This window comes from Lepidochelys olivacea, assembly GCF_965140295.1.
Source record: "Lepidochelys olivacea isolate rLepOli2 genome assembly, chromosome: 7".
Lineage (NCBI taxonomy): Eukaryota > Metazoa > Chordata > Testudines > Cheloniidae > Lepidochelys > Lepidochelys olivacea.
This window is the reverse complement of record NC_140417.1, coordinates 111,744,686-111,770,878: the sequence shown is the minus strand read 5'-3', so window position 1 is coordinate 111,770,878 and position 26,193 is coordinate 111,744,686. Positions and strand designations below refer to the sequence as shown.

Genomic DNA, 26,193 nt, shown 5'->3' with positions numbered 1-26,193 from the left:
AGGTAGAGAACCCTTGCTCTAGACCTTTGTGACCATCATCATCAAACACAGGCAGAGTGTACATAAGACCGCCATGCCAACTAGTGACCACCATTTATGGCATCACACCAAGCACCACGTAGTGGAGTTCCCAGATCTGGCTCAATTCTGCAAATCCATGGATATTTGTGGGGGGCTATGAGGGCAGCACCAGGCAGGGGTAGGGTGTCCATGCACTCCCCTCCATGTCGATGGACAGTTTGAGAACAGGGTGTGCTGGGGTGTTTGGGTCCATCCTGGTGACATGGCCAAAGAGCAAGCAACACTGCTTTTGAATATAATGAGCCACTGAAGGAAGGCCAGATCTCTACAAGACCGTGACATTTCACACAAAGTCAAACCACATTACGCTGAGGATTTGGTCCTGACAGCACACATGGAATGCCTCTAGCCACCCCAACTCTGCCTCTAAGAGAGGTCCAGGTTTGTGATTAGTACAGCGATATAGGTCAGAGGTGGGCAAACTACAGCCCACGGGCCACATCCGGCCTGCGGGACCCTCCTGCCTGGCCCCTGAACTCCTGGCCCGGGAGGCTCGCCCCCAGCCCCTCCCCCGCAGCCTCAGCTCACTGCGCTGCCGCCGGTGCAATGCTCTGGGCGGTGGGGCTTTAGAGCTGCGGCTGCCTGTCCTGGTGCTCTGGGCGGTCCGGCTGTAGTGCCGCCAGCCACCGGTGCTCCAGGCAGCGCGGTGAGGGCAGGGAGCGGGGGGGGGCGGGGTTGGATAGAGGGCAGGAGAGTTTGGGGAGGGTGGTCAGGGGCCAGGGGTGTGGATAGGCGTCGGGGCAGTCAGAGGGCGAGGAACAGTGGGGGTTAAATGGGGGCAGGGGTTGGGAGGGCAGTCAGGAAGGGAGGGGGGTTGGATGGTGCAGTGGGGGGCAGTCAGGGGTAGGGGTTCTGGGGGCAGTCAGGGGACAGGGAGAAGGGGTGGTTGGATGGGGCAGGGGTCCCCAGGGGGCAGTCAGGAAGGAGGAGAGGGGGTGTTGGATGGGGCAGTGAGGGGCAGGGGTTCCGGAGGTGGTCAGGAGACAGGGAAGAAGGGGTGGTTGGATGGGGCAGTAGTCCTGGGGGGGCAGTCAGGAATGAGAGGAGGGGTTGGATGGGGTGGTGGGGGGCAGTCAGGGGTGGGGGTTCCAGGGACTGTCAGGGGACAGGGGGTGGATGGGGCAGGAGTCCTGGGGGGGCTGTCAGGGGGCAAGAAGCGGGGGGGGGGGGTTGGACAGGGGTAGGAGGCTGGGCCACGCCTGGCTGTTTGGGGAGGCTTAGCCTCCCCTAACTGGCCCTCTGTTCAATTTTGGAAATCCGATGCGGCCCTCAGGCCAAAAAGTTTGCCCGCCCCTGATATAGGTAGTATACAGATTTGTTAGATCTTCAACTCTGTCTCAGCGTAAAGACATTTTCTGACCCTGCAGCCCAAGAGTGAGATTCATGTGTTGATCATCTAAATAGAAAAGGTATTTCCATGGTCCCCATTACCTTCGTCTCTGAGCCCCTCACAATTTTTAAATGTAATTATTCTCACAATACCCCTGTGAAGTAGGGAAGCACTATTATCCACTTTTTACAGATGGGAACTGAGTTACAGAGAGGCTAAGGCTACGTCTACAATGCCACTTATGCCAGCAGAACTTATGTCGCTGACCCACCCCCCTGAACTACATAAGTTACACTAACATAAGCACTGCTGTGGGAGAGCTTCTCCCGCTGACATAGCTACTGCTGCTCATTGGGGGTGGTTTAATTATGTCAATGGGAGAGACCTCTCCCATCGGCATAGAGCAGCTACATGAGAGATCTTACAGCAGCTGTACACTTTCTAGTGTAGACAAGTAAGCCTAAGGAATGTGCCCAAGGTCACACAGGAAGTCTGGGGTGGAGCAGGGAATTGAACCCACTGAATCCCAGGCTAACACCCTAACCTCTGCACCATCCCTCCTCTCCTACGAGTATTGATTTTGAGATGGTGTGAGCAGCCGATACTGAGCCATTCCAGGAGACTGGCACCCATCTCCATGCGACAGAGGCTGGGGAAAATAAAGGGAATTCCTGCATTAGAACCAATCCAGGATCATATCTCCAAGCAGCCTCCCTCTGGGAGATACCAGAGTACAAGGGAGTAGGATTGGGGGGATTTTTCCTGGATTGGTATTTCGTTTTAAAGTTTATAAACTTGTTGGGTAAAATGAAGATACCCATTGGGTAACTTAAACGGAGGCACAGTGATTTACAGCTGAGAATCTAAATTCACTGGCCTCAAAGCATGTTCCTACCTCAATGATAGTTCCACAAGGGAAAAAACGGGGAACGAGAAGAAAAGAGCAATTTCTTCCCCCTACCTCAGAGAATAGGTTGTAGAAGTCTCCTGATACTTGAGTGCTATTTTATTGTAGGCAAAAATGCCTTGGTATTTTAAAACATGAATTTAAATACCACGCTGTAGAAACAGTATCACCCTTCTGGCAACAATACAGGGAAAATATATTTTCACAAACTGTGATGAAGCTAACGGCTCATTAAATAAAAGAAAATTAGCTAAGGACTTGGATGACTTGGAACTGCAGGAGGCGGCATCAGAATTAATAGATCAGCAGATCCTTCTAGGGCTCAACTCCTACAATCAGATCCATGCAGACAGACACTTATGATGTGTGGGGGTCAATGTGCAGAACAGTTTGCAGAATTGAGTCATAAATCAGTGTTAAGGCTCCTGTTAACTCCATGAGCTGTGAAGCTGAGCTGCCCCAGAAGCAGAAGAGAAGCCAATCTTTGTCCCTAGTTCTCCCTTGATCCAGAAGGGAAGTAAGCTCCATGAGTCTTTTACTTGGCACAGCTTACTTCCCACTCCTTATTGATTCCAATGTGCGGGCCAGCGCAGGGAGACGTGAGGGGGACAGAGTCAAGGCATCACCCAATCCATACCCATATGTGCTGCAGGGAGCATAGCAGTTCCACAGGGCTGATCTCCCCCTTGTACTGTGACCTGAGATGCCAGTAGCCCACTCAGAGAACTAAGCAAGAGACGTGAGTTTGAGAGATACCCCTCAGAATTTGGTTCAATTTCAGAAAGCATAAGCCTGTTTTTGTTTAAATGAAAGTCATTCTCTTAACCATACAGCCCCTGAGTCAGCAATACACTTAAGGCAGATGCACAGCTTGAAGCATGTACATAATTGCCCTGGTTTTAAGGGAACTACTTGTGTGCTTAATAGGAATGCAGGTGCTTCAGTGTTTTGCTCCACTGGGGCCATAAAGATAAATAATGTACGTGTGGAGATGTATTTAATGCATGGACCAACAGCCACTTTGCAAGCTGGAAAGTACAGAGAGTACGGAACATATATTAATTATATATGTAGTAGTTATATTTTCCCCCAAGGATGTCTTGGACAGGCCTCTGCAGGCACAGCTCCAAACGGGCACATGCAGGCACAGCTAGGGTAATACCCTAGTAGAGCACCACTATGGGCACTGTACACATATGTAGTAAGAGAGAGTTCCTGCCCCAAAAAACTTAGCGTAATTAGATAAGACAAAGGATGGAAGAAAAGAAGTACTATGATCCCCATTTGACAGATGGGAAACTGCGACAGAAAGATTAAATGACTTGCCCAAGGTCACACAGAAAGTCTGTGGCAGAGCTGGGAATTCTAATTCCACAACTCCTGAGTTCCAGTTCAGTGCCTTAGCCTTAGCTACAAGCCCAAGGTTCCTCTCTCAGCTAATTAGGCAGCTATTTAATTTGAGCATATACGTGCTAGTTGGTGGGTGCAAAATCTGCAGGGGCAGCTATAAAGTTGGCCCTTTATAATATCTGCATAAAGTTGATGTGGGTTATTACGGAACTGAGTTCTACAGGTTGGTACCATTCACCCAACTGTTATTACAAATAAACAGCAGTTGTGAATAAATGGCAAATTTTGGGTTTACTGGAATATTTGCTATAATTACTCACAACAGGAAAGCTGTGATCGCAAGCTGTGCCCAGCATAGCGTTTATAGGGAACGTATTCTGTAACTGAACTAAGACGGCACCACTACAGCTGGAAATTAAATGCCTTCTGAAATTTACACTGTTTAAACCAATCAGTTCATTGTGTTAACAGATTTGTGATAACATCGCCCGCTTAGTGCGTCAGTAAGTGAACTCTTCGTTAAGCCTTATTTTTTTTTTCTCACTGGCTAGCACTTTCTCTAGTCCCATGGCATCATACTGGGATGTCACAAATAAACAACTGAGACCTAATTACCCGGCTGAGCATGCCAGCAAAGAAGACGAGCAACAAGGGAAAAGACTCACTGTATTAGCACCAAGAGACTCACAAAGGGGTAACCTATTTCAGAAAGCTACCTGAGCAACACGCTTAACGCCATGATGTTAAATCTTTAGGTTTGCTACTTAAAAAGCCTTGTCCCCAAATGTTTGAAAACCATGAAAACCCTCACATGCCTACATGCCGTGATTTTAGTTTTCAGAATAATCAGAGACATACATTACAGAAAGGAATACGTGAATATAACGGAATGCGGTCAGATCACCTGGTTAACTCAGTCCACTTATCTTCTTAGGGCCAGATTCCCAAAAGTGCTCGGCACCCACACCTGGAGCTGGATTTTCAAAAGAGTTCAGCTTGCATTTAGGCACCAGACCAAAGTGAGAGAAAACTGGGAGCTGCTGGGTGCTCAATTCTTTTGAGAATCCAGACACTTTGTGTAGGTGCCTCAGTGGGAACTGAGAAGTGCTGAACATTTTTGAAAATCTGACCCGGCGGGCAAGTCTACACTGCAGCACTACATCGGCGCATCGTCTGGAGAAGACGCCCTGTGCCGACAGGAGAGCGCTCTCCCGTTGACATAATTATGCCACCTCCGCAAGAGGCAGAAGCTATGTTGGCAGGAGAGTGTCTCCCACCCACATAGCACCGGTATGGACAGCACTTAAGTCAATGTAACTTGTGTGGCTCAGGGGGGAATCTTTTTCACTCCCCTGGGCGACGTAAATTACATCGACTTAAGTGGTAGTGTAGACAAGCTCTGAGTGTTTTCAGGCTTCAATCCTGCCAGGGGCTGAGCTCCTCAACTCCCACTGAAGTCAAGAGAAACTGAAGACACTTAGCACCTTGCAGGATTAAAGTCTTATCCTATAATGTGTTATTTTTTTAAAATACATTCATGGCTGTAGCTTCTATTGCTGCCTTTATTTAAGCCCAAAACAACAAGTTATTTGCCTTCCCCAGAATATTTTTTTCTGTCTTCTTACAGTGGCACCCATCACCTCAGTATCTGAATGCTTCCCAAGAGACAATAATCAAGCCAACACTCCGGATACTGGTGAAGAGTCAGAAAGCCATTTTCATTAGAAAATTCACATTTATGAATTTAGAAAGCTCTGGAGGAAATAAACAAGGTTACCTCTAAAAAACATTTACTTTAGTGGATTAAGAATGGGAGTGGGAGACAGGATGTCCTAAACTCTTTTCCCATCTGTGCTACTGATTGCATGTAACACTTTGCATTTACAAATGTAAATGTAGTGGATAATTATCACTACTCCCATTTATCTCAGCATCAGCTTCTCCATCTGTGAAATTAAGTGACAAGACAAGAATACTCAGTCACCTATCGCATATTTAGTTATAATCAGGTATAATTTTTGGATTTCACTTATGGCAAAAGGCAGTAGTCCCATTTGCAGATGAGGGAAACTGAGGCTAAGAAAGTTTAGCTGACTTGCCTATGAGGCAATGTAGTCTAGCGGACTGAACACCAGACTGGGAATTAAGAGACCCCTGTTGTATTCCCAGTCTTGATTTGGTAGTGTTTTACACACACTGCACAGGAGTAATTGGCTATGCAATGTGAAAGGCCTGGGAGAATTAGCCCCTGTGTAATACGGGCAAGATTAATAGCCCTCAGTCTTATAACTGTCCTGTTAGCTTCCCTTGACACTCCTCTTATCTCCCCTTTTTCTAGCAATGGAGTATAAACTGCTACTATATATTTATACAACATTTATCATTGTTTTAAAAATGCTTGTGTGCTGGCTGTCCAGTCCTCTAGCCTTCTCCACCCTTTGTTAATATATTCCTCCTCCCTGTCATTCATTTTGACGCCATCCCTAGTTTACTTAGTTTCTTCCCCTTTATTTTCTGACACCCACCTCTTCTAGGAAACGTTTCTGTGTCTGGAATGTTCCCCTCACTCTTCCTGGTGAGCACAGACAACTGTTGCTATGCGCCTCAATTATCTCATTAAGTGCCCTGTCATAAACATACAGCTAAGGGTATCATAAAATCCCTCCTTACCTATAAAGGGTTAAGAAGCTCAGGTAACCTGGTTGGCACCTGACCGAAAGGACCAATAACGGGAGAAGATACTTTCAAATCTGTGGGGGAAGGTTTTTGCTTTGTTCTCTTTGTTGGTTCTCTCCAGGTCAGCAAGGAATCAGGACAGGGAAAATACATCTCCCAAAGCCCTACTTGAACTAAGCATCTAGATTACAAAAACTGTAAGTAAAGCAAGGAAATGCGTTAGTTTAGCTTTTGTTTTAGCTTGTGAATTTTCCCTGTGCTAGAGGAAGGTTTATCCCTGGTTTTTGTAACTTTTAAGTTTTGCCTAGAGGGAAATCTTCTGTGTTTTGAATCTGATTGTCCTGTAAAGTTACCTTCCATCCTGATTTTACAGAGGTGCTTCACTTTTTTTTTCTTTATAATAAAGTTCTGTTGTTTTAAGAATCTGATTGGGTTTTTAGTGTCCTACAAACCCAAGGGTCTGGTTTGTGCTCACCTTGTTTATTTTTCAAGCCTCCCCAGGAAAGGGGGTATAGGCTTGGGGGGATATTTTGTGGGAATAGGAACTCCAAGTGGTCCTTTCCCTGATTCTTTGTCTAAATCACTTGGTGGTGGCAGCATACCTCAGTCCAAGGACAAATAGAGATTTGTGCCCTGGGGAAGTTTTAACCTATGCTGGTAGAAATAAGCTTAGGGGGTCTTTCATGATTGTCCCCACATCTGTACCCTAGAGTTCAGAGTGGGGTGGGAACCCTGACGCCCACTTACAAGTTCTCCCAGACCCCAGTGGCCTCTGCCTTCTTATATTTTTGACTTCACATATTTTCCCATCATTTCATTTTTCAGTTCTAAACACCTCTACAGTTTGAATTGGCATCCACTGAACCAATAGCTTCTTAAACCATTCCTAGCAGCTTCACAGTCACTAGCAATCTTACACATGGTTGCCCCACAACACCTGGACCCTAGGGATGCCTGGAACACCTCTGAACTCTGCGAAAGTTCAACCCCAGATACAAACTTGGTGGCTCAATTGTCATCTGTAAGGAACATACAAGTGTCCCAAAGACAGAAGCCAAAAATTCTAGTAAACAGTGATACAAACAGCACAAAAAAATAATGCAACAATGGGTTAATATCCAAGTTTAACCATTTAACATCAACCATTAATTACATCCTCCTGCATCATTTAAATACTGAAAGCACAAGAAAAATGCCCTCTGGGTTCAACATCATTGCTGAGTGGAAGCCCTGTAATGGGACAGAAACAGGATATATAATATGCAAGATTCCTACGATAGTTTTCCTTGGTTTTTCAGGGCATCTTATTCTAATGATTTCATACCCACTTTGCATAATCTCTCAGAAATGTTTTCCAGTTGAATTAAATTAGGCATTTTAAATATTCACATAACAAATGATTATGGAGTTCTGAGGCCAGGATCAGCATATTACTCATTAATCTCATCTAAAATACTTACCACCAGAGGAATTTTACAGTAGCCAAAGATATGGTAACCTACTTACATAGACACATTGTAGAGGAAGCAAATCAGAAGAGAAAACTGTAAGTGGGGCAGTAGACAGGGCAATGGTAAAGCAGAATGTTGCCTGCGTCTTTCAGGAAGTCATCTTTTCCCTCCACAAAATATCTGCATGACCCCAGGTCCATGTGGGGGAAAAGTGGCCAAGGCTAGGGTCAGGTGGGGAAGCAACTGCACTACACATGCTCCTCATCAAAACTATCACTGATCTGAAGGGGAAATCAATAGAGAGTTAATGCTGTGTTTGGCAGCCTAATCGCCAACTGCACATGCTTTGGAATCATGGACTGCAGCTCAGACAGGGAGTCATTGGCAGCATGGCTACTGGCCCTGCCATGCTCCCATGCTACAGAAAGGGGCAAATACCCAGCAATGAGAAGGAGGGAGAGTTTGTCTAAAGAGTGCCCTGAAATCTGTGGGGACAGGAGCCAGGATCCTTTTGGATTTGTTCCTCTGAATTTGAGACTGCGTCCCTTGCCCATTCCACAACTCTGGTCCTCCCACAGACTGGAGCGAGACTATGCAGACTAATAGCTATGTGCAGTTAAATGCTACACATCCCTAATGTTCCAGCAGTGCTGAATTCACCCAGGCTAGGTCTACACTAGAAGCCTTACAGCGCCACACCCCTGAGCGACATAAATTTTGCTGATACAAGTGGTAATGCAGACATGATGTTAGTAAAAGAAAGATGGGGAAAGGACAATAATGTGTTCGCTAGGACCTGAGCTTTAGCAGAAGCAGATGAAGTACCAACACAATTTCAGATGCTGGAACTTGCTTGAAACTGTCAGGAACTGAATGCACAAACTCCCACTCTTTGGCATCTGCTCAAAGGACTGGGGACTTATTTTTCTTGTAGTACTGACTTTATACCATGTTGACCACATGCTCAGTATAATCATATGAATTTCTATGGATGATAAATCCCATTTGATCCAGACAGTATGGTTTGGAACATTAACAATCCACGTCAAGCGTCTATCTAAGGCTTCTCTCGTTCACTAATGGCATTTCAACAATTATTATTCTACATCTAGTGCCTTTATCTAACCAAAAGACCAATACTGTAGCCCATATTTTCATAGCGCATGACAGACCATCTGAAAGCATATGGCATGTGTCCCTTCTTGAACAAATTTTCCCTTGGTATCACTTGCCTTTAGCTAGTGTCATAGCTCCCTACTCCCTTTCCACTCCAAACCCCTAGAACAAATCAATCACAATCCTACATGTCTGCTTTCACTTCTTCCTACTTTCTCTCTCTTGCTTCCTAGGCTTCTCCCAATCCTTTCAGTCTATTGCTGCTTTGGGGCAAGATCCTCTGACCATCTATCATCCTCCTTGTGCTGCTCTGGTGGAGCAAAGAGAACAGAAACTGGCTGGATTTTGGCAGCTGAGGATTCCCCCAGTGTGAGGGGTCCTTAGTTGGCATAGAAGTGCCACCTCCACTCCTGACCCTGGTGACCATGCCAGAGGAGTGTGAGAGGAAGTATTCTCAGCTGGCAGACAGCCCCTTGGGGACTGCTACCATTTGCTGCAGACTAAACTAGCCATTCCTGGCTGTGTGCCTTTTCTAACATGCTGTCCCCTAAATGCCAAACACTTCCCACTTCTCCAAATATCCTCTCTCTTCTCTTTCAAACCCATTTCTAATGGGATCATTTCCTAACTTCTCCTCCTCTCCAGTAAGGTCTCTCTACCCTCCTTTTCCTGAACTATTGTTCTGAGTCTTGTCTTGACACGTAGTGTTGCAAGACTTTACAAAGATAGCAAGACATGTTCCTTGCCCCAGAAAGCTCTCTCTGTGACTTAATAATATAAGGATGACAGATGTACAAGACAGCTTCTGGAACGCAGTGCTGACTGCTGTTTAGTGTGGAACTGGGAAATAAGACTTCTTTTCATTCCCTACTGTGCCACACCGAGGAGGAAGGTAGCCGCTCTATGCCTCAGCATCTCCATTTGTAACATGTACAGAGCAACACAGATGCCTCACAGGGTTGTCTTGACACTTAACTAATTTTTAACACCTTTGAGAACCTGAGATGAAAGGAGCTATAAAAGTATAAACTATTGCCACTGTTATTTATTTACAAAGGAGTCTTTGGAATTACTTTGGGTACACTCTGATGATCCTTACTCATATCAGGTAGTATTTATGCTTGCAAGTATTGACTAGTATAATTTACTGAAAGTAAGGGTTGTGGAATGGACCCTAAGTCAGTGCAGACTATATTATTGCTGAAGGACAAGGAACAAAACACTATAAAAAGTTGATAAGGAATCTGTCACTATCCAGTGTTTTTCCCATTGGCCAAATCCACATGAAGTCCTTAATCTCTCCCCTTTGTGACTGTTGTGTCAAGAGCCTGCCTTAGTGTATCGGTGAGAAGGAGCAAATCATATCTGACACCATGACAGCAACATCACACTCACTGTGAAAAGGCTGAAGTTATTCAAGTGCTCACAGGACTATTTAAAGAGTTCAATAATCTTTTCAGTTAGAATTTCTACTTGATTTTGAAGGGAAATATTCCTCACACTAGCTGATTATTTAATCTGCGTGGGTAAAAGTGTAGCAGTTTTGAGAAGTCTAGAATGCTCTTGCACCATTAGCAGTAATCAGACATTTTAACAAATGAATTAATATAGAAAAGATCAATTTAATTCAACATGGTATTGAAGTATTTTCACTGACTACACCGTTAATCCAAACATTGACTGGCATCTCGTCACAACTTCCATGAAAAACTTTCATCTAACTGCAAAGAGGCATTGGAAAAAATTTCTCCTTCCTAGTAGAATAATTTTCTTTCTGTTTAAAGAATAAAGATGTTTTTTTGTTTAAAGTCTAAGACTGCAAGTCAGGAGATCTGGATTTGATTCCTCTATTCTTGGCGGTGCTACAAATTTCCTCTGTGATCTCTTTGCACATCACTCAGGCCTAGGGTGACCAGATAGCAAGTGAAAAATATCAGGATGGGATGGGGGTTAGTAGGTGCTTATATAAGAAAAAGCCCCCAAAATCAGGACTGTCTCTATAAAATCAGGACACATACTCAGGCCTAAATTTGCAAGAGGCTCCAGTAATTTGGATGCCTCAGCTTTTGAGTACCCAACTTGAGACACACAGGGACTGGTTTATAGAAGTGATGTGCATTGTAGCACCGACCGAAGTCAGTTGAAATTGTGGGTGCTTGACACCTTTGAAGATCAGGTAGAAGGCATCTCAAGCTGGGCTCTCATTAGCCATGTGCCTGCTTATATATTCTTTAGTCATTTATTTCCGATAAAGTGGTAAACTATTTGATATTTTACTTCTGGATGCTAGTCTATTAATAAGCAAGTCCCATCATGGGTGCAGAAAGTACAGCCTGTAATGGGGCTTATTACCAGTGGCTGTTGAGAAATTGGGGCACTGCATTCAGATAAACAAGACGACAAATGTGCCTTCATCCCAGGTGTATAATTGGTGGCATCTAGAATCGCAACAAAGAATGCAGTTTGCTTTCAGCATGACCTTTGAACAATTGACTGCATGAGGTTGTAAAGGCGCCTGCGGGTGGCATAACCACTTCAGGGTCAAGAAATCCAAGTATCTTTGGTAGCTGATTAGATGAACAGTTTGTTCTAGATGGCTAAGTTGTCTCATTGAGACAAATTTATTTGTTTTGATTGTTAGCTTCTTGACATTTGTTTTTCCTCCAGTTATTGTGACAGAGGTAAGAGTCTGGGTTGTTTGGGTGCCTTAACTGTGCATTACTGTACTTCCAAATGTTAGGCTTTCTTTAATTTTAACCTGAATTTCCTCAGTTTCTGAACACTGCTTCTTGGAAACACGTCCATTATCAACACACACTCCCTTCTCAACTCCATCTTCTCAATTTTGCTAACTTCATTTACAAAGAAGTGAAATGCTTAGGACATGCACTGAGAGCCCAAGAAGGCAGAAAGCCAGATACCCTGCAGAGTCTTGGAGCTCCACAGTGTGCTAGGACCAAGGCAAGTTAGAGCTCCACAGGACAGCTGAGAAGACAGGGTGCAAGAAAAGCTGTGGAGCTTAGTTGCTCTGCTTGATTCCTGACTTGCTACCTAACCTTTGTGCTTCAGTTTCACCCCATCTCCCCAGCTTTCATTCATACCTTTGATTCCTGCTCCCCATCAAGCCTCTTAGTCTCTGCAGTTGTTCCAAAGCTCACAAGACCAGCTGCAGATCAGCAGGAACAATGGGCCAATGCAGACTTCACAGGAAGCCAAAACAGGGGCTGCAAATGATGTATGGATTACGGATGTATAGGAGATGATTTAGGAAAGCAAGAGGCGCAAAGGTCTACTAGCTCCAGGGGAAGCCTGTGGACTCTGTCGGGTTGCAGGAACTGATGGAGCCAGGGGAACTCGGAATATCCAGCTGCCTGTGTTGGGATTTGCTTCTGATGGCTGCCACCTCCCTCTTATTCTCTTTATACATGACAGCACATTCTAAATCCAAAGCACCCTTCCCTTGTATGAACAGGATGAAGTAATTTTGTAGCGGTGCTCACTGAAGTCACGAACCCCTGGATTCTACAGCCCTCTTTTGAGCCTCACAAACTTCCCTTTTTGCTCCCGCAAGCCGACATTGTAGTGCAATCATCATGGGAGGGGCGGCCTACTGACAGTTGTGTGCGTGAAAGGGTGACCACCTTGCTGCCTGCTCCCTGCTGGTGGCGTGTTTGTGAAGAGTCTGCTGCCAACTCACATGGCACAGCAGAGTGTGAAGATCCTGCTGCTACCAGCCTCCCCCATGCAGGGGAGATGGGGATTCTGTTGCCTCCTTTATGCAGGTGTTGAGATTATGATTTACCATCCCTGCTGGCAGGGAGCCCATGAAGATTGTCACTGGAGAAGTACAGCAGCATCTGTTTCATGCTGCCTTTAAGGGATCCTCATAGGAATTAGATTGCTGGTGGGAACTGCCTCAGATCCAGAGGCCTGGATGTGTCAGTGCCTCTATTTCTTCCCCACCAGCATGGCTTAGGGTGGGGAGATCGTTTCCTAAATCCTCTTAGGATCCAGAAATGCCTTCAGAAGACCCTTGTTTCAGTAGGACTTCATTTCTCTAGGGAAGGGGAGTTATGCGGCTTGCAGGGAATTGGTATTGGCAGGTTATCTTGGTGGCACAGCTGATGTAGCTACTGAAGCCAAAAACAGATCTCTGAGTGGGATGCACCTGGAAATAATATTCTACCCTGTGGTGGCGGGGAAAGGTGAGTTGAAGATGCCAGGAGAAGGTACTTTAGTTATGAATACTGGCTACCAGTGGCTAGAGCAGTGTTGAAATGTTCTGCATTGTGTGATACGTGGATGAGCTTTGCATTTTCTCTGCAGTTAGTCTTTAAAAGCCTCTGTGGAGAGTTGACTAGGGACTTCTACTTCTCACCTGCAGGTCAGTCACAGTCTCTCTGGGTCATCATAACAAATGGACACACCCTGGATCTTGGTGGAATCAAGATATCCATTTGTTAGTTTTATCAAAGGAATTTCCACAAACTTAGTGAGACTGAGTAGGATAAAATGGCTTCTTCCTATACATTTCTAGAACTTCAATTATGTACAACGCTAGGAAGAGTATAGGAAAAGCATAACAGTGTTGCCAACTCTCATGATTTTATCAGAAATCTCACAATACTGGGCATTTTTCTTAAAGCCCCAGCTTCTGGAATCATGTGATTATGTGAACTCTAAGCTTCATTTACAAATAAAAGTTTCTAGCCCTCATGGTTAGAGAGAAAAGCTTAAAAAAGTGAACCTCAAAGGCCCCCAAATCAGGATGCAAATAAAGAGAACCTCAAAATCATTCTGACAACAAAAATTACTACATGACCCCAACTGGGGGGACTGAAGCCTGAGCCTGCATGAGCCCCACCGCCCCGGGCAGCGGGGGGAGGGGGAGGGAGGGAGGTGTCCAAAGCCAAAGCCCAAGGGCTTCAGCCCCAGGGAGGGGGCCTGTAACCTGAGCCCTGCTACCCAGGGCTGAAGCCCTCTGGCTTTGGCTTCGGCCCTGGGCCGTTGGGCTCATGCTTTGTCCCGGGTGGTGGGGCTCAGGCTCCAGCCCTGGACCCCAGCAAGTGTAAGCCAGCCCTGGTGACCCCATTAAAATGGGGTCATGACCCACTCTGGGGTCCCAACCCACAGTTTGAGAACTGCTGTTTTTAAATATTGGGAGTTTTAAATCAGTGTCATGATGACTCAGGATTTTTGAATGCTTGGTGGTGGCAATAGTGACATAAGCAAACATATTTTGTTTGCAATACACAGGACACAGTTTGTTCTAAAATATTAGTTTCAATAAATAAGTTACAACTGGCCAGTCTGTAGCAGGCCCATATGCAGGGGTGCATATGATGGGGTATAAGAAGCTCCCACTGCCCCATCCCCTTGTGCAGCCAACATAACAGGCTGTCACACAAATTGCAGTTGTGCGTTTAGGGAAGAACAGGCACTGCTTCCTCTTTGTGTCACCAGGACGCATGGTGCGCCCAAGGGACAAGAGTGGGGATGAAGCAGTGCCATGACCACGCCCTCACCTCTGCACTGGTCCAGAGAGCAGCCTGATTGTACCAGGGAACAAGCTGGACCCTCCCTTAGCAAATCATCTGATAGTGGTGATGCACTGTTCCTTAGTCAGCTCTTTGGCTAAATGCCACAGTTTGGTACATCATATTTTAGCCCCGTGTTTGAAACCAGAATAAGATTCTTGCTAATAATCTCTATAGAAATCTAGGGCAGAAGTAGCAGCAAAATGACAGCTAGATGGGATTAACCCTAGGTGTTTATCACCATGAATGATATTGAAAGACTACCCCGGCAATATTCATTATATCTCTTCTTTCATGTTCGTGAAACAATAGTGATCTGGCAATTGCTGCTTTGCTCTCCTTCCTTTCTCCAAAATTACAACTGGACCCAAGCACATTAGTAAATTTAACATCAGCCTGGATGAGGTTAATGTGTACATTGCAGAAGCAGTGCTTGCCAAGGTGAAGGGCTGTGCTGGCAGGCCGTCAGGCAGAAACAGGGCTGCACTAGCAGAAATTCTGTACTTCCCCTATGGTAATTTTGCTGCAGCTACTTCCAAAATGACTGTTGCTGAAGGATGTATTTATGCAGTAGATGAAGTCATAGCAAACAGGGGCATTACAGTAATCATGGACTGCATTATATTACATTTTACAGGGTGCAGGAAGCCATCAGCCACACGGCAGTTGGAATTTTTATGCGTAGCACTCTCGGTTTTATAGCCTATTAGACTCATGAGCTCTCCAATGCCCTAGGTTATATTTCTGCAGGAATATTCTCTGTACACTGTACATGCACACCAACTGCTGAGTTTGAAGGTATACCAGAGTGCTTCTGTTTACTCATGTACCTTCTGAACATTAGTGTCCAGCAGGGTTCCCCCCTTACTTCTCTACCATAGGTTCTTGTGGATCAAACTAGTTCTATAAAGAGACCTATGCAAACTTGGTTAAAAAGAGTTTTGTGTGGGAAATTTTGATTTTGCCCCCCCAAAAATAAAAAAAAAATTGATTTTCTGTTGGGAAAGTTTAAATGAAATATTTCATTTTGGGGGTGGGGTCAGTTCAAACCGAAACATTTTGCCTTGGAGAACCAAAGTGAAATGTTTTGTTCCGGGCCAATTAATCTGTGTCTGCCTGAGCTGCTGCGGTGCCTCATGGAAGTTACAGTTTGGTTGCCTGATGGCCCCTTTAGCCTCTATGGACTGGTATCCCATGATGCACTGTGGTCCTTCTTCAGGCGGGACAGACATTCTGATTTTTCAATCAGCTCTACTATTTTCATTTGTCTCATAAGTCTTTCTATGCCGCATCGGAGCTCTCTGTTAACATTTCCACTTCTAAGTACAGATGCTCGCCTTTCTATATAAAAGTACAGTAGACGTCAATGAAGTGAGACAATTACTACGGAAGAGATTCCAAATGCGTTGCAAGGAAGCTACACACAGATTCACACTTGTGAAGTTGCGCAAATTTACTACCTAAGCACAGAATAATATCCACCTGCTCTCTTACCAGGAACATAATGAAAAGCCTTACATTTTACTTGACTATAACAAGTCAAACCAAACAAACCTTGCCCCAGGCAAGTGGATGAGTAGAATTTTGCAAAGCTGGATAAAATGGCTCACCTAGTCGATTCTGGTGATTTCATGTAAACCTAGTTGCAGTTATTAAGAGGTGTAAAATGAGGTTTGTTAGCACACATTTCCCACTATGCAGGTCTTCACTCCATGACCAATCTAATTCCCTAATTATTCATGGCTGCAAAATTCAGCAATATTGCTTTATAAACACTGTAATGCTTAGGTTAAAAAGAATTCACGAACATTAAAGTGAAAGTATTGTCAGAGCAAGATAACCCCATGAGCCTCTGATAATCAGGACAATCAGTTCATTAACACAATTCTGTCTCCACTAGCAAGTGCCATTACAGAACAGTCAGTCTTCTGTCTCTCTAAAGCCACTAATATGCCTAAATACATTTCCTTTCCTATGCAGTTTACATCAAAGGCTTGCTACAATGCAGTTGGCTGCAGTATGAGGACTTCACAAGTTCAAAACATCACCTTTGTCTTTAGGCATTAAACACCAGATCTACACTTTAAGGGAAAAAAGGTTATTATGACAGCGCCCAATAGAAAACGAACCACACTGTGCATTGTATCTCACTCTAAGTCTCTCTAGCTTCTTAAAAAATGAAGGGAGAATTAAGTAATGAAATAGTAATACAATAAAAAATAATACAGACAGCAGCAGCAGACCTTCAATGAGACTTAGGCTCCTAAGGGCCAGATTTTCAAAGGTATTTAGGCACCTAAAAATGCAGATAGGTGTCTAGTAGGATTTTCCAAAGCACCTAAACAGGGATGGCACCTAGCTCCAACCATAGAATCTGTTTAGCTGCTTATACAATTGAAAATCTAGCCTAAAGGCCCTTTTGAAAGTGGGACTTAGGCTCCTAACTCACTTTGGGGCTTTTGAAAATGTTCTCCTGTCTGTAGGTTTTTAACAGTACTGAAGAAAATAAATTACACTTGTCATAAATATAAAGGGAAGGCTAACCACCTTTAAATCCCTCCTGGCCAGAGGAAAAACCCTTTCACCTTTAAAGGGTAAAGAAGCTAAGATAACCTCGCTGGCACCTGACCAAAATGACCAATGACGAGACAAGATACTTTCAAAGCTGGGGGGGGGGGGGGCGGGAAACAAAGGGTACTCTCTGTCTGTGTGATGCTTTTGCCGGGGACCAGAGCAGGAATGCAGGTCAGAACTCCTGTAAAGAGTTAGTAAGCAATCCAGTTAGATATGCATTAGATTCTGTTTTGTTTAAATGACTGATAAAATAAGTTGTGCTGAATGGAATGTATATTCCTGTTTTTGTGTTTTTTTGTAACTTAAGGTTTTGCCTAGAGGGATTCTCTATGTTTTGAATCTTATTACCCTGTAAGGTATTTACCATCCTGATTTTACACAGGTGATTCTTTTACTTTTTCTTTAATTAAAATTCTCTTTTAAGAACGTGATTGCTTTTTCGTTGTTCTTAATATCCAAGGGTTTGAGTGTTCACCTATGCAAATTGGTGAGGATTTTTATCAAGCCTTCCCAGGAAAGGGAGTGTAGTGCTTGGGGGGATGTTTTTGGGGGGGGGGGAGGATGTTTCCAAGTGGGCACTTCCCTTGTTATTTTTGTTAGACGCTTGGTGGTGGTAGCATAAAGGTTCAAGGACAAAAGGTAAAAAAGTTTGTACCTTGCGGAAGTTTTAACCTAAGCTGGTAAGAATAAGCTTAGGGGGTCTTTCATGCAGGTCCCCACGTCTGTACCCTAGAGTTCAGAGTGGGGAAGGAACCTTAACAACACTCCTCCCACATGTATGGAGTTTGAGCCTGCAATCTTTAGATAGGCATCGCTTCCACTGAAATGAATGGCTGTTCGACCTGAGGTAGAGCAGCCTCCTGTTCCAAAATTCAACAGGACTGTGTCATGAGGTCACATGGTGTATGTCGTACACAAGAAGGTAAGTTTGGTGAATTGGAAAGCTTCATTCTATTGTGGGCTATCGTGTGCTGATGGTGATTGCATTTTTACTGACCCTTAATGAAATGACTGTTTCTCCAGTTATGATTTTGCTTTCTGCTGATGTAGTCTTCACTAATTATAACCAAATTCTGTAGGAAGTCCTGACATTGCTATTGTTTTTCATTTCCTGTCTCTCAAAATATTCACTCTCTATCCTAGAGAAAAGCCCAGACTACAATACATTCTGGGAAAAGATTAAGTATTTAATTGCTCTGATTTTTTTTTTTAAACAGTGCCTTCCAAAAAGCAGACTTCTTTTCTGGTGGAAAATGTTTGACAATAGAACAGATGTGCACAACTGAGGCAACAGCACAAAAAAAAGTAATGGCATGTTGAACTATTTTATTACAAAGAACATATTTTGAAATCTCTCTCCAGAGAGTTGCAAAATATTCAGCTTGGTGAAATAGCTACAAATGGTTATGTGTCAGTGTCTCATCTAATCAGAAAGCCATTTCTTCTTTGCCCTTTTAAATCCATTTCTTGATGCTGGAAACCTGAACATCAAGTTTTTCCAATACATTTTGTACGTATATCAATACTGATAATAAACTATCCAGCACTTTACATCTTTAAAGGGATGTGCATAGGAATTGTCAGTTGGATCAGACCCAAGGTCCAGTCCAGTAATCTCTCTCTGACAGTGGCCTGACTAAATGCTTCAGAGGAAAGTATAAGAACCCTGCAATAGACATATGTGGAGTAATCTACCCCCCACATTAGGTCTCATCCTGATTCCTAATAGCTAGACAGTGACTTAAGACCGGAAGTATAAGGATTAATATCCCTTCCACAAAATTTGTTATAATTAATTACAACAACTCTGGATATTCTTGATATCCATATAAATGTCCAATCCCTTTTGGAATCTTGTTAAGTTCTTAGCCTCAATGATTTCCCATTGCACAAGAGTTTCACACTCTCATCACATGTTGTGTGAAACAGGATTGAATTTGATCAGTTTTGCATTTCTCACCTTTTAATTTCCTTGACTGTCCCCTCTGGTCCTGACCAACCTAGCCTGTATAAATATTAGTTAAGCCTAAAAACCAATCTGTTAGGTAAATATTATTATCCCCTTTCTATACAAGGGCAAAATTGAGGCAGATATGATATTCAAAAAAGAGCCAGACTTAACCCACTGGAATTCCTGGCTCTGTGCTTAGTCCTTTAGATCAGACTTCCTCTCTATATTTATATGAACTAAGCATGTATTTTATTGTAATCCCTGTTATCTGTCATCAAACTACAAATCTATTTTGAGAGACTCAAATACACAGTATCGAGATTCATAGAACCTACAATGAAACAATGTTTACAACGTCACTAAATAACTGCTCAGTTAACTGATGTTTATAAATCTGCAGGCTAGTTTGCTCTGCACTGATCATATTTCACATACTGTGCTTTATGTCCTTACTTTACAGCTTCACCATTCACATATTCCTGTCACACCCCAACCCGTTCCCTGACCCTTATTTCTATTGGCACGTTAAAGAAATTCCAGGCTGCAGTTCCCACTCCTTCTTTAGTGCACCAGAAGAAGCTATAGTGAAACATGAGCTGGAAAAATGCCATGGCTGCTACTCTGAAAACTATTAAAAAGAGACACCTGACTAGAAATATTAAAGTCTCCTGATAAGCAGGCTACTGCGCCCGAATTTCATTTGTATGAAGGGGCACAATTAGAGGTTACAAGTGCCACTCAAAGCAACATATTACAGCAACAAACTGCTAGAAGATTTGGCCGCTATTTCTCATTTAATTACACACAGCACTTCTAGAAATTTACCATAGATGCTATTAAATAGTTTGGACAGCTTTCATCTTTTCATCAGAGAGGCCTTTACTGTACTGCAACAGGAAGACCTCTTTCTGTCATATACAGCATAAGATTTACAAAGTCCCATAGAAAGCCTATTTCATGTTACTCCCATGCTCCAGGCCTAGCCCTGCTCCCCTTGAGTGAACTGCAAACTCTTGCTGATTTCAGTTGCAGCAATGTTAGGCTCATAAATCCCCTTAATGCATACCCACATCACTATACTGCACAATCTTTGGGTAAGAGAGAATAAACAGAGGCAGGGAAATAGGAGGATCTCTATTGACTCCTCATGACACAGGAAACAGCAATATTGAACATGGCATAGCAGAGTTATATCCTCTACTCTTTTTCACTGTTCCAGGGGATATTTAGCTTCTGCTTGGAAACCCATCTGAGATGAGCAGAAAAGCCCTTTACCACAGATTGCAAAATCCTTTTCAATACTTTGCCTTGCAAAACTGCATACTATGAGGTAATGACTGAATATGGTTATTCTTTGCCCAAGATATTCATACTTCTCTTATACCACCTGCCCCAGCTCCCTCAGACAGATTCCCCCCTAGTGCTCATTGATGTGAGCCACCTTCACACCATATTAGACTAGCTAAAGTGCAGAGTATTTCCAATTACAAAGTGATCATTTCTTACCTCTTCATACTTTCCTCTACTTATTTCTACACCGTGTTACTCTTGTGGCAGCAAATTCTCATTTTTAAGATGTTTGCATGTTTCAATATTAAGTAGCAAAGGCTTGTTTTTTAAAAATAAAAACACTGCAAGTACTGGTTTGAGCAACAGGGTGGATCTGACAATCAGAATACATAAGACTGCAAGACAGTTACAAACCAGAAGAATCAGTTTTCTTCTTTTGTTGTGCTATTTCCATTTTTTAAGAGTCATTTTGTGTTTCAAGTATGCATTCAATTATTTCTCCATTTCCTTTCATTTTTCTTCAGCTGTTCACACGTCCTCATTTACAGCTCTATCAGTCCTCACTATTTATCAAGCTTGCTGATAAAAAAAACACAGTCACAGACACTATTCAACAACATTCCACTGTGCCACAAATGAGAAATGTCAATAGAGCTACTCTATCCTTCTTCTTACATAGCTGCCATTTCATGATCACACATGCACACAGACAGCAGGCAGACAACAATATACATAGATAACAGATGGGTCTATAGTGTTTCAGATTTACCTATAACTGTGTCCTTCCATCAGAACTTTAAGTGTGTTTTGCTTCTGGCACTATGATTAGCAATCCCACAATAAAGACTGTTAAGAAAAATGTTGCTCAACATTAGAGATAGGAAGAACAGAGTCCAAAAAACTTGGGTGCCTCCCTGTAATGCTTCGGGGGGTTACATGTGAACCCCTAGAGATCTTACAAACTGGCAATACTGCCATTGGGACATGTAGTTCTTAATGGCCAGAAAAATTAAATACAAAATGAAGATCCAAACATAGGTGTTGGAACTAGGGGTGCAGCAGCTCTCCCTGGCTTGAAGTGGTTTCCATCATATACAGGGTTTACAGTTTGGTTCAATGACTCTCAGCACCCCCACTATATATATTGTTCCAGCACCCCTGTATCCTAATGAAAAGAAGGATATGTACATCTAACATAGCAAAGACACAAACTGAGTCTGAAATAAAAGGACAGATAGACACTGTATGAATTTTCTAAAAGGATTTCAGGGTTTTTTAAATTGCACATAATCTGTTTCTGAAGTGAAATTCATATTTGCATTTAATTTTTCTCTCCAGGCTGTCCAGGTCATTCCTAGTGTGGGAATATGGGCAAAGGGGAAATAATTCCACAGAGGAGGATTTCTGCTCTCCCTCTTCTTACTTTATTTTGTTAGTTACGATGCCAGTGTTGACAGTTAAGAAAAAGTTGTGACTAGTATTTAAATTGTCTGGTTCTTGGGCCTCAATTCTGCATCTGTTCCATACATAGAGAACTCTCACTGAGTTCAGTGGGAGTCCTGGGCACAGCATGACTGAAGGATTAGAGGCTGCAATGATGGGTGCCAATACAGGAATCTAGATAGACAGCTCAGGCATCTACTAGGGTGAAAACATATGACTTGATGCATACTGCTTTTGAGCAGCTCAGCCCTCCAGTGTTTCTAACCCAGTCCATTTTATTACTCTCTGGCCTGCTTTTATGCAGAATATATTCTTGCTAGTGATACTCAACAAATGTTTTAGAGTGAGTCTAATTACAGGGATTTAAGGGGGTTATTCCTTCTCTCTCATTTCACAGTCTTACCTTGTATGCAGCTTGTCTCATAAACTGCTTTGCGGGCTGTTTCCAAATAGCAGGCACTGTAATGACCCATCTTACCTCAGAGTTTTCAAACTCTGAGCCAGCTTGATCACTGAGCTCCTAAACCAAATGAAAACACAGAGACAGATGTAAGATTGACACCAGCTGTTTTACAAGTATATATAGTTTTCAGCTGGCTTTGGCGAAGGTAACTTCCCCTTTTCATAATTTTTTTTAATGTTATGTCTACATTACAATCAGAATGTTTAAATCACTAGCCGGCATTTCAAGAATGCTCACAATACCAACAGTGGGGTATATAACCAACAGTTACAGCATGCCTTCTCCCAGAGGCCCATGGAAAGGTTTCTTAACATGGAGCAGGAAGAGTTGGTTTTTCCAATGAGGAGTTTAGGTTTTGCTGAACATAATAGCATATTTATGTATGTCCATGGTAAAAATCTGGTCTCTGCAGACACTTTAAAGAATTCACACTTTCACCCTAATTAATGTCCCGCAAATTATCTGCTGTAGCACTGACAAACCTTGTATTTTACAATCTGAATTTGTCAATGGCTGCTTTATACACTGACCATATTTAGATCAATTCATTTTTTAAAGACAGAGTCAAAATATAATTTCCTCTTACTAAGAATCTGAAAACATTTGACTGTTGATGGCTTGAAAATTTTTTACTTTTGAGCAAACGTTTAATGGTAGCATTTTTTTTCTTTTTTTTAAAAAGAGCTTGTAGTCCACTGCCCATTAGGTAACATTTGGGACATGTTTCGGGAAAGGTTCCAAGTAAAATGTCATTATTATAGGGCCTATTTAAATCTCCATCCAAAAAGGGTAAACAACAACCTGCTTTAGAATGTAAAACATTTTTCTACACGCAATTCCCCAAGGCATTGTGTTTGCTTAGCTACAATACAATTCAAAACTTGTGGTGGAAAAGCAGAGATCTTATATCACCAGAACACTCTGTTTGATCAATTATTATACACACAAAGTAATGGTCCATTGATACTGCTTATTTTATTTTACACATATACACAGAACATCATACCACAGAACTCTGCTTATTTACATCAGTTCAGGTCCAGAGGATGCAACGGAGCAAAACTGTACATGTCACTGTGCAGCTGTGCCCCAGAATATGCACATTTGCCTTGGAATTTCCCCAAGCTGTGTATGATGTCAGCTCTGTGACTCATTAACATTCAAGTGTGGCGGCAAAGCAAAGCAAAGCAAAGTAGCTGGAGTCCAAAATATGGCTTTGAAAATGTAGCGGTAGACTGGTGTCTTCTCTCACAGCAGCCAAAAAGAAGAGAGAGAACAATCAAAGAGAATAAATGAATCCCATTCAAAGAAAGAAGCAGGTTAACTATCTAACAATGAGGTTGTTTAAGTGATACTTGCCTGAATGGAGCTTTAAGGACAAATTCTTCCCTAGCAATCCCTAGACAGATTGCACTGGTGTATGTGAGTCCAGAATTCAGCTCTTAATTCATGATCCTGAGTTGTACCAGTCAAGCTGTGTGTATACGGTTCCCCTAGGGACAGCAAACCTGGTAACTTCTGTGACAGGCTGGATACTACAGAACATGCTTTCAGAGGGTCTAGGGTGCACCTATTATTACCTGTAAGGCAAAGTAAGGGCTGGCAGAGCCTGGGAGAGATTGTCTGGGTGGCTGACACACTGGTGGTGTTAGGGAGCTGACACCTAGTGAAGCACAAGCAACTCTCTCTCGCAGAGACAGGAGGGCGACACAGTAACTCACAGTCTTGGGCAACCCGAGAAAGGGTCACAGAAGCATGAATTCAGAGTAGCAGCCATGTTAGTCTGTATTCACAAAAGAAAAGGAATACTTGTGGCACCTTAGAGACTAACAAATTTATCTGAGCATAAGCTTTCGTGAGCTACAGCTCACTTCATCGGATGCATTCAGTGGAAAATACAGTGAATATAAATCTCCCCACTGTATTTTCCACTGAATGCATCCAATGAAGTGAGCTGTAGCTCACGAAAGCTTATGCTCAGATAAATTGGTTAGTCTCTAAGGTGCCACAAGTACTCCTTTTCAGTAGCATGAATTGTTTACCTAAGAAATGTCTTTTGTAGGACAATACATGCTATATAGCTCCTCACCATCAGCTGGGAAGCACGTTACAGGAAGTGTGAAGTGTTGCAGTTTTTCAATATGTGTTAGGGGAGAATACAATTCCATTCTCTCTAATTTGTGAGGCTCATGTTAGGAATTTTGTTTTCTTTATTGCAAAGAAACCAGACCACTTTCATCTCTCTTATGTATAAACATCAGCCATGTTATTAGAAAAAACAAAAACATAAAGGGTGGGCACTTACATTTGAAGTAGAAGTGAGGCAGGGGAGGCAAGACACGAGAATAAGCTATAACAGATGTTGCATATACTGTATCTCCCTAATGCTGGTGAGATTTTTTTATACACAAACATTCTCTATAAGGGACAAAAAACAACATCTGCTCTCTGTTCACAACTGGGTGAAGTCTGCCCGATGTAGAGAACTTGAACAAAGTCAAGGTATCACATATGCCCCCAAAATAGGGGACTTGAGCATCTGTATAGGACCCTAAGAAGTTAGAGTACAATCTGCTAGACAGGAGAGAACCTTTAAATGAGTACAAAATATGGAATGCCCGAGCATGAGGAGAATCACAATGAATGGAGCCAAAAGAGGGGGGGTGGGGGGGTGGAGGGTGAGAAAACCTGGATTTGTGCTGGAAATGGCCCAACCTGATGATCACTTTAGATAAGCTATTACCAGCAGGACAGTGGGGTGGGAGGAGGTATTGTTTCATATTCTCTGTGTATATATAAAGTCTGCTGCAGTTTCCACGGTATGCATCCGATGAAGTGAGCTGTAGCTCACGAAAGCTCATGCTCAAATAAATTGGTTAGTCTCTAAGGTGCCACAAGTACTCCTTTTCTTTTTGCAAATACAGACTAACACGGCTGTTACTCTGAAACCAATACTTCTAGAGAGTTACACATACAGATAATGCCAAGCACTGAGTTTCCGGTATTCAGATTTTTAATCACATTTTGTTCAAGCAAATGCCAAATACAAGAAGATTTTCCTTGACGAGAAAATAATAGGTTTAAAAGCATCATTCCATTGAGAGAACATTCAGTCTCTGCATCACAGTGATACCAAGACATCCTCTTGCTCTTTCTGTAAGGAAGAAAATCACTTAAGGCTATCCAGGACCCTTCACAGTCCCCGACTTTCCTGGACTTCCTACAGCTGCCCCACTTTGTTTACATCAAACACTGCTGGAGGCTGAAGCTTGGCACGGTTAAAATTGTTGGGGCAGCATTTGTGCTTGTTATAAATATAGAGAGCTGAATAAAGGAAGTATTTTCCCTACCTTTAATGCCTGTTCCTTAAAGAACTGCAGGGCGTAAGCAAATATTTCAAGTGCTTTGACTTTTTTCCCGTTTGCAGCTGTCAGATCTGTTTCCATGGTGAGATTCTGAAGGAAGAAAATAAGAGGTAAATGTTAAATTCATATCCCATTGCTTGAGGGAAGGGAATTCTTCCTTGCTGGGACCCACCAGCTTAGGAAAAACTGATGTACATTGTTTGGGTTTTTTTTTCTAGTTTTCTTTTGGAGAGGATCTAACCAACCATGGAGATTTCCTGGATTGTGATATTTTGTTGTTTGTTACAGGCCAGGTTTTTTGTACCCATCAGTTGTGGCAACAAATAGTTGTAGGCAGAGCTTGTAATGCGGATATTTAAGTATCTCATTTGCATAAATTGCACCTGCAATTAATTGAAGCCATGAAACTGCATGCAAAAAATGAAGCCCAAGGTAAAGGTTAAAAAATCATATATTTTGAATTCCTACCAAGATGTGAAACTAGAAAAGAAAGTATTGACCAACCCCCAGAACTCTAGAATGGTTATTTTAAGATGTAAAGTCAGAGTATAATAATTGGGAGTACAGTCGAATAATAACATGACTTCCTTTTGGAATATATCACCAAGTATTAAGGGTGAATTCACTCCCATGCAGAGGGTCACCCTTACAGCTATGTA

At 42.8% G+C, this 26,193-nt stretch overlaps 1 protein-coding gene across 2 annotated transcripts in view; it reads right to left on the bottom strand.

The window, feature by feature from the left end:
• HSPA12A (heat shock protein family A (Hsp70) member 12A) overlaps positions 1–26,193 on the bottom strand; it is a 115,987-nt gene that overhangs the window by 19,301 nt on the left and 70,493 nt on the right. For both annotated transcript variants that reach the window (XM_084633437.1, XM_084633438.1), the window contains exons 5-6: positions 25,520–25,624; positions 22,110–22,226 (exon numbers count right to left, since the gene is read on the bottom strand). In XM_084633437.1, the coding sequence (XP_084489563.1) occupies positions 22,110–22,226; positions 25,520–25,624 (222 nt within the window). The remainder of the gene's footprint in view (positions 1–22,109; positions 22,227–25,519; positions 25,625–26,193) is intronic.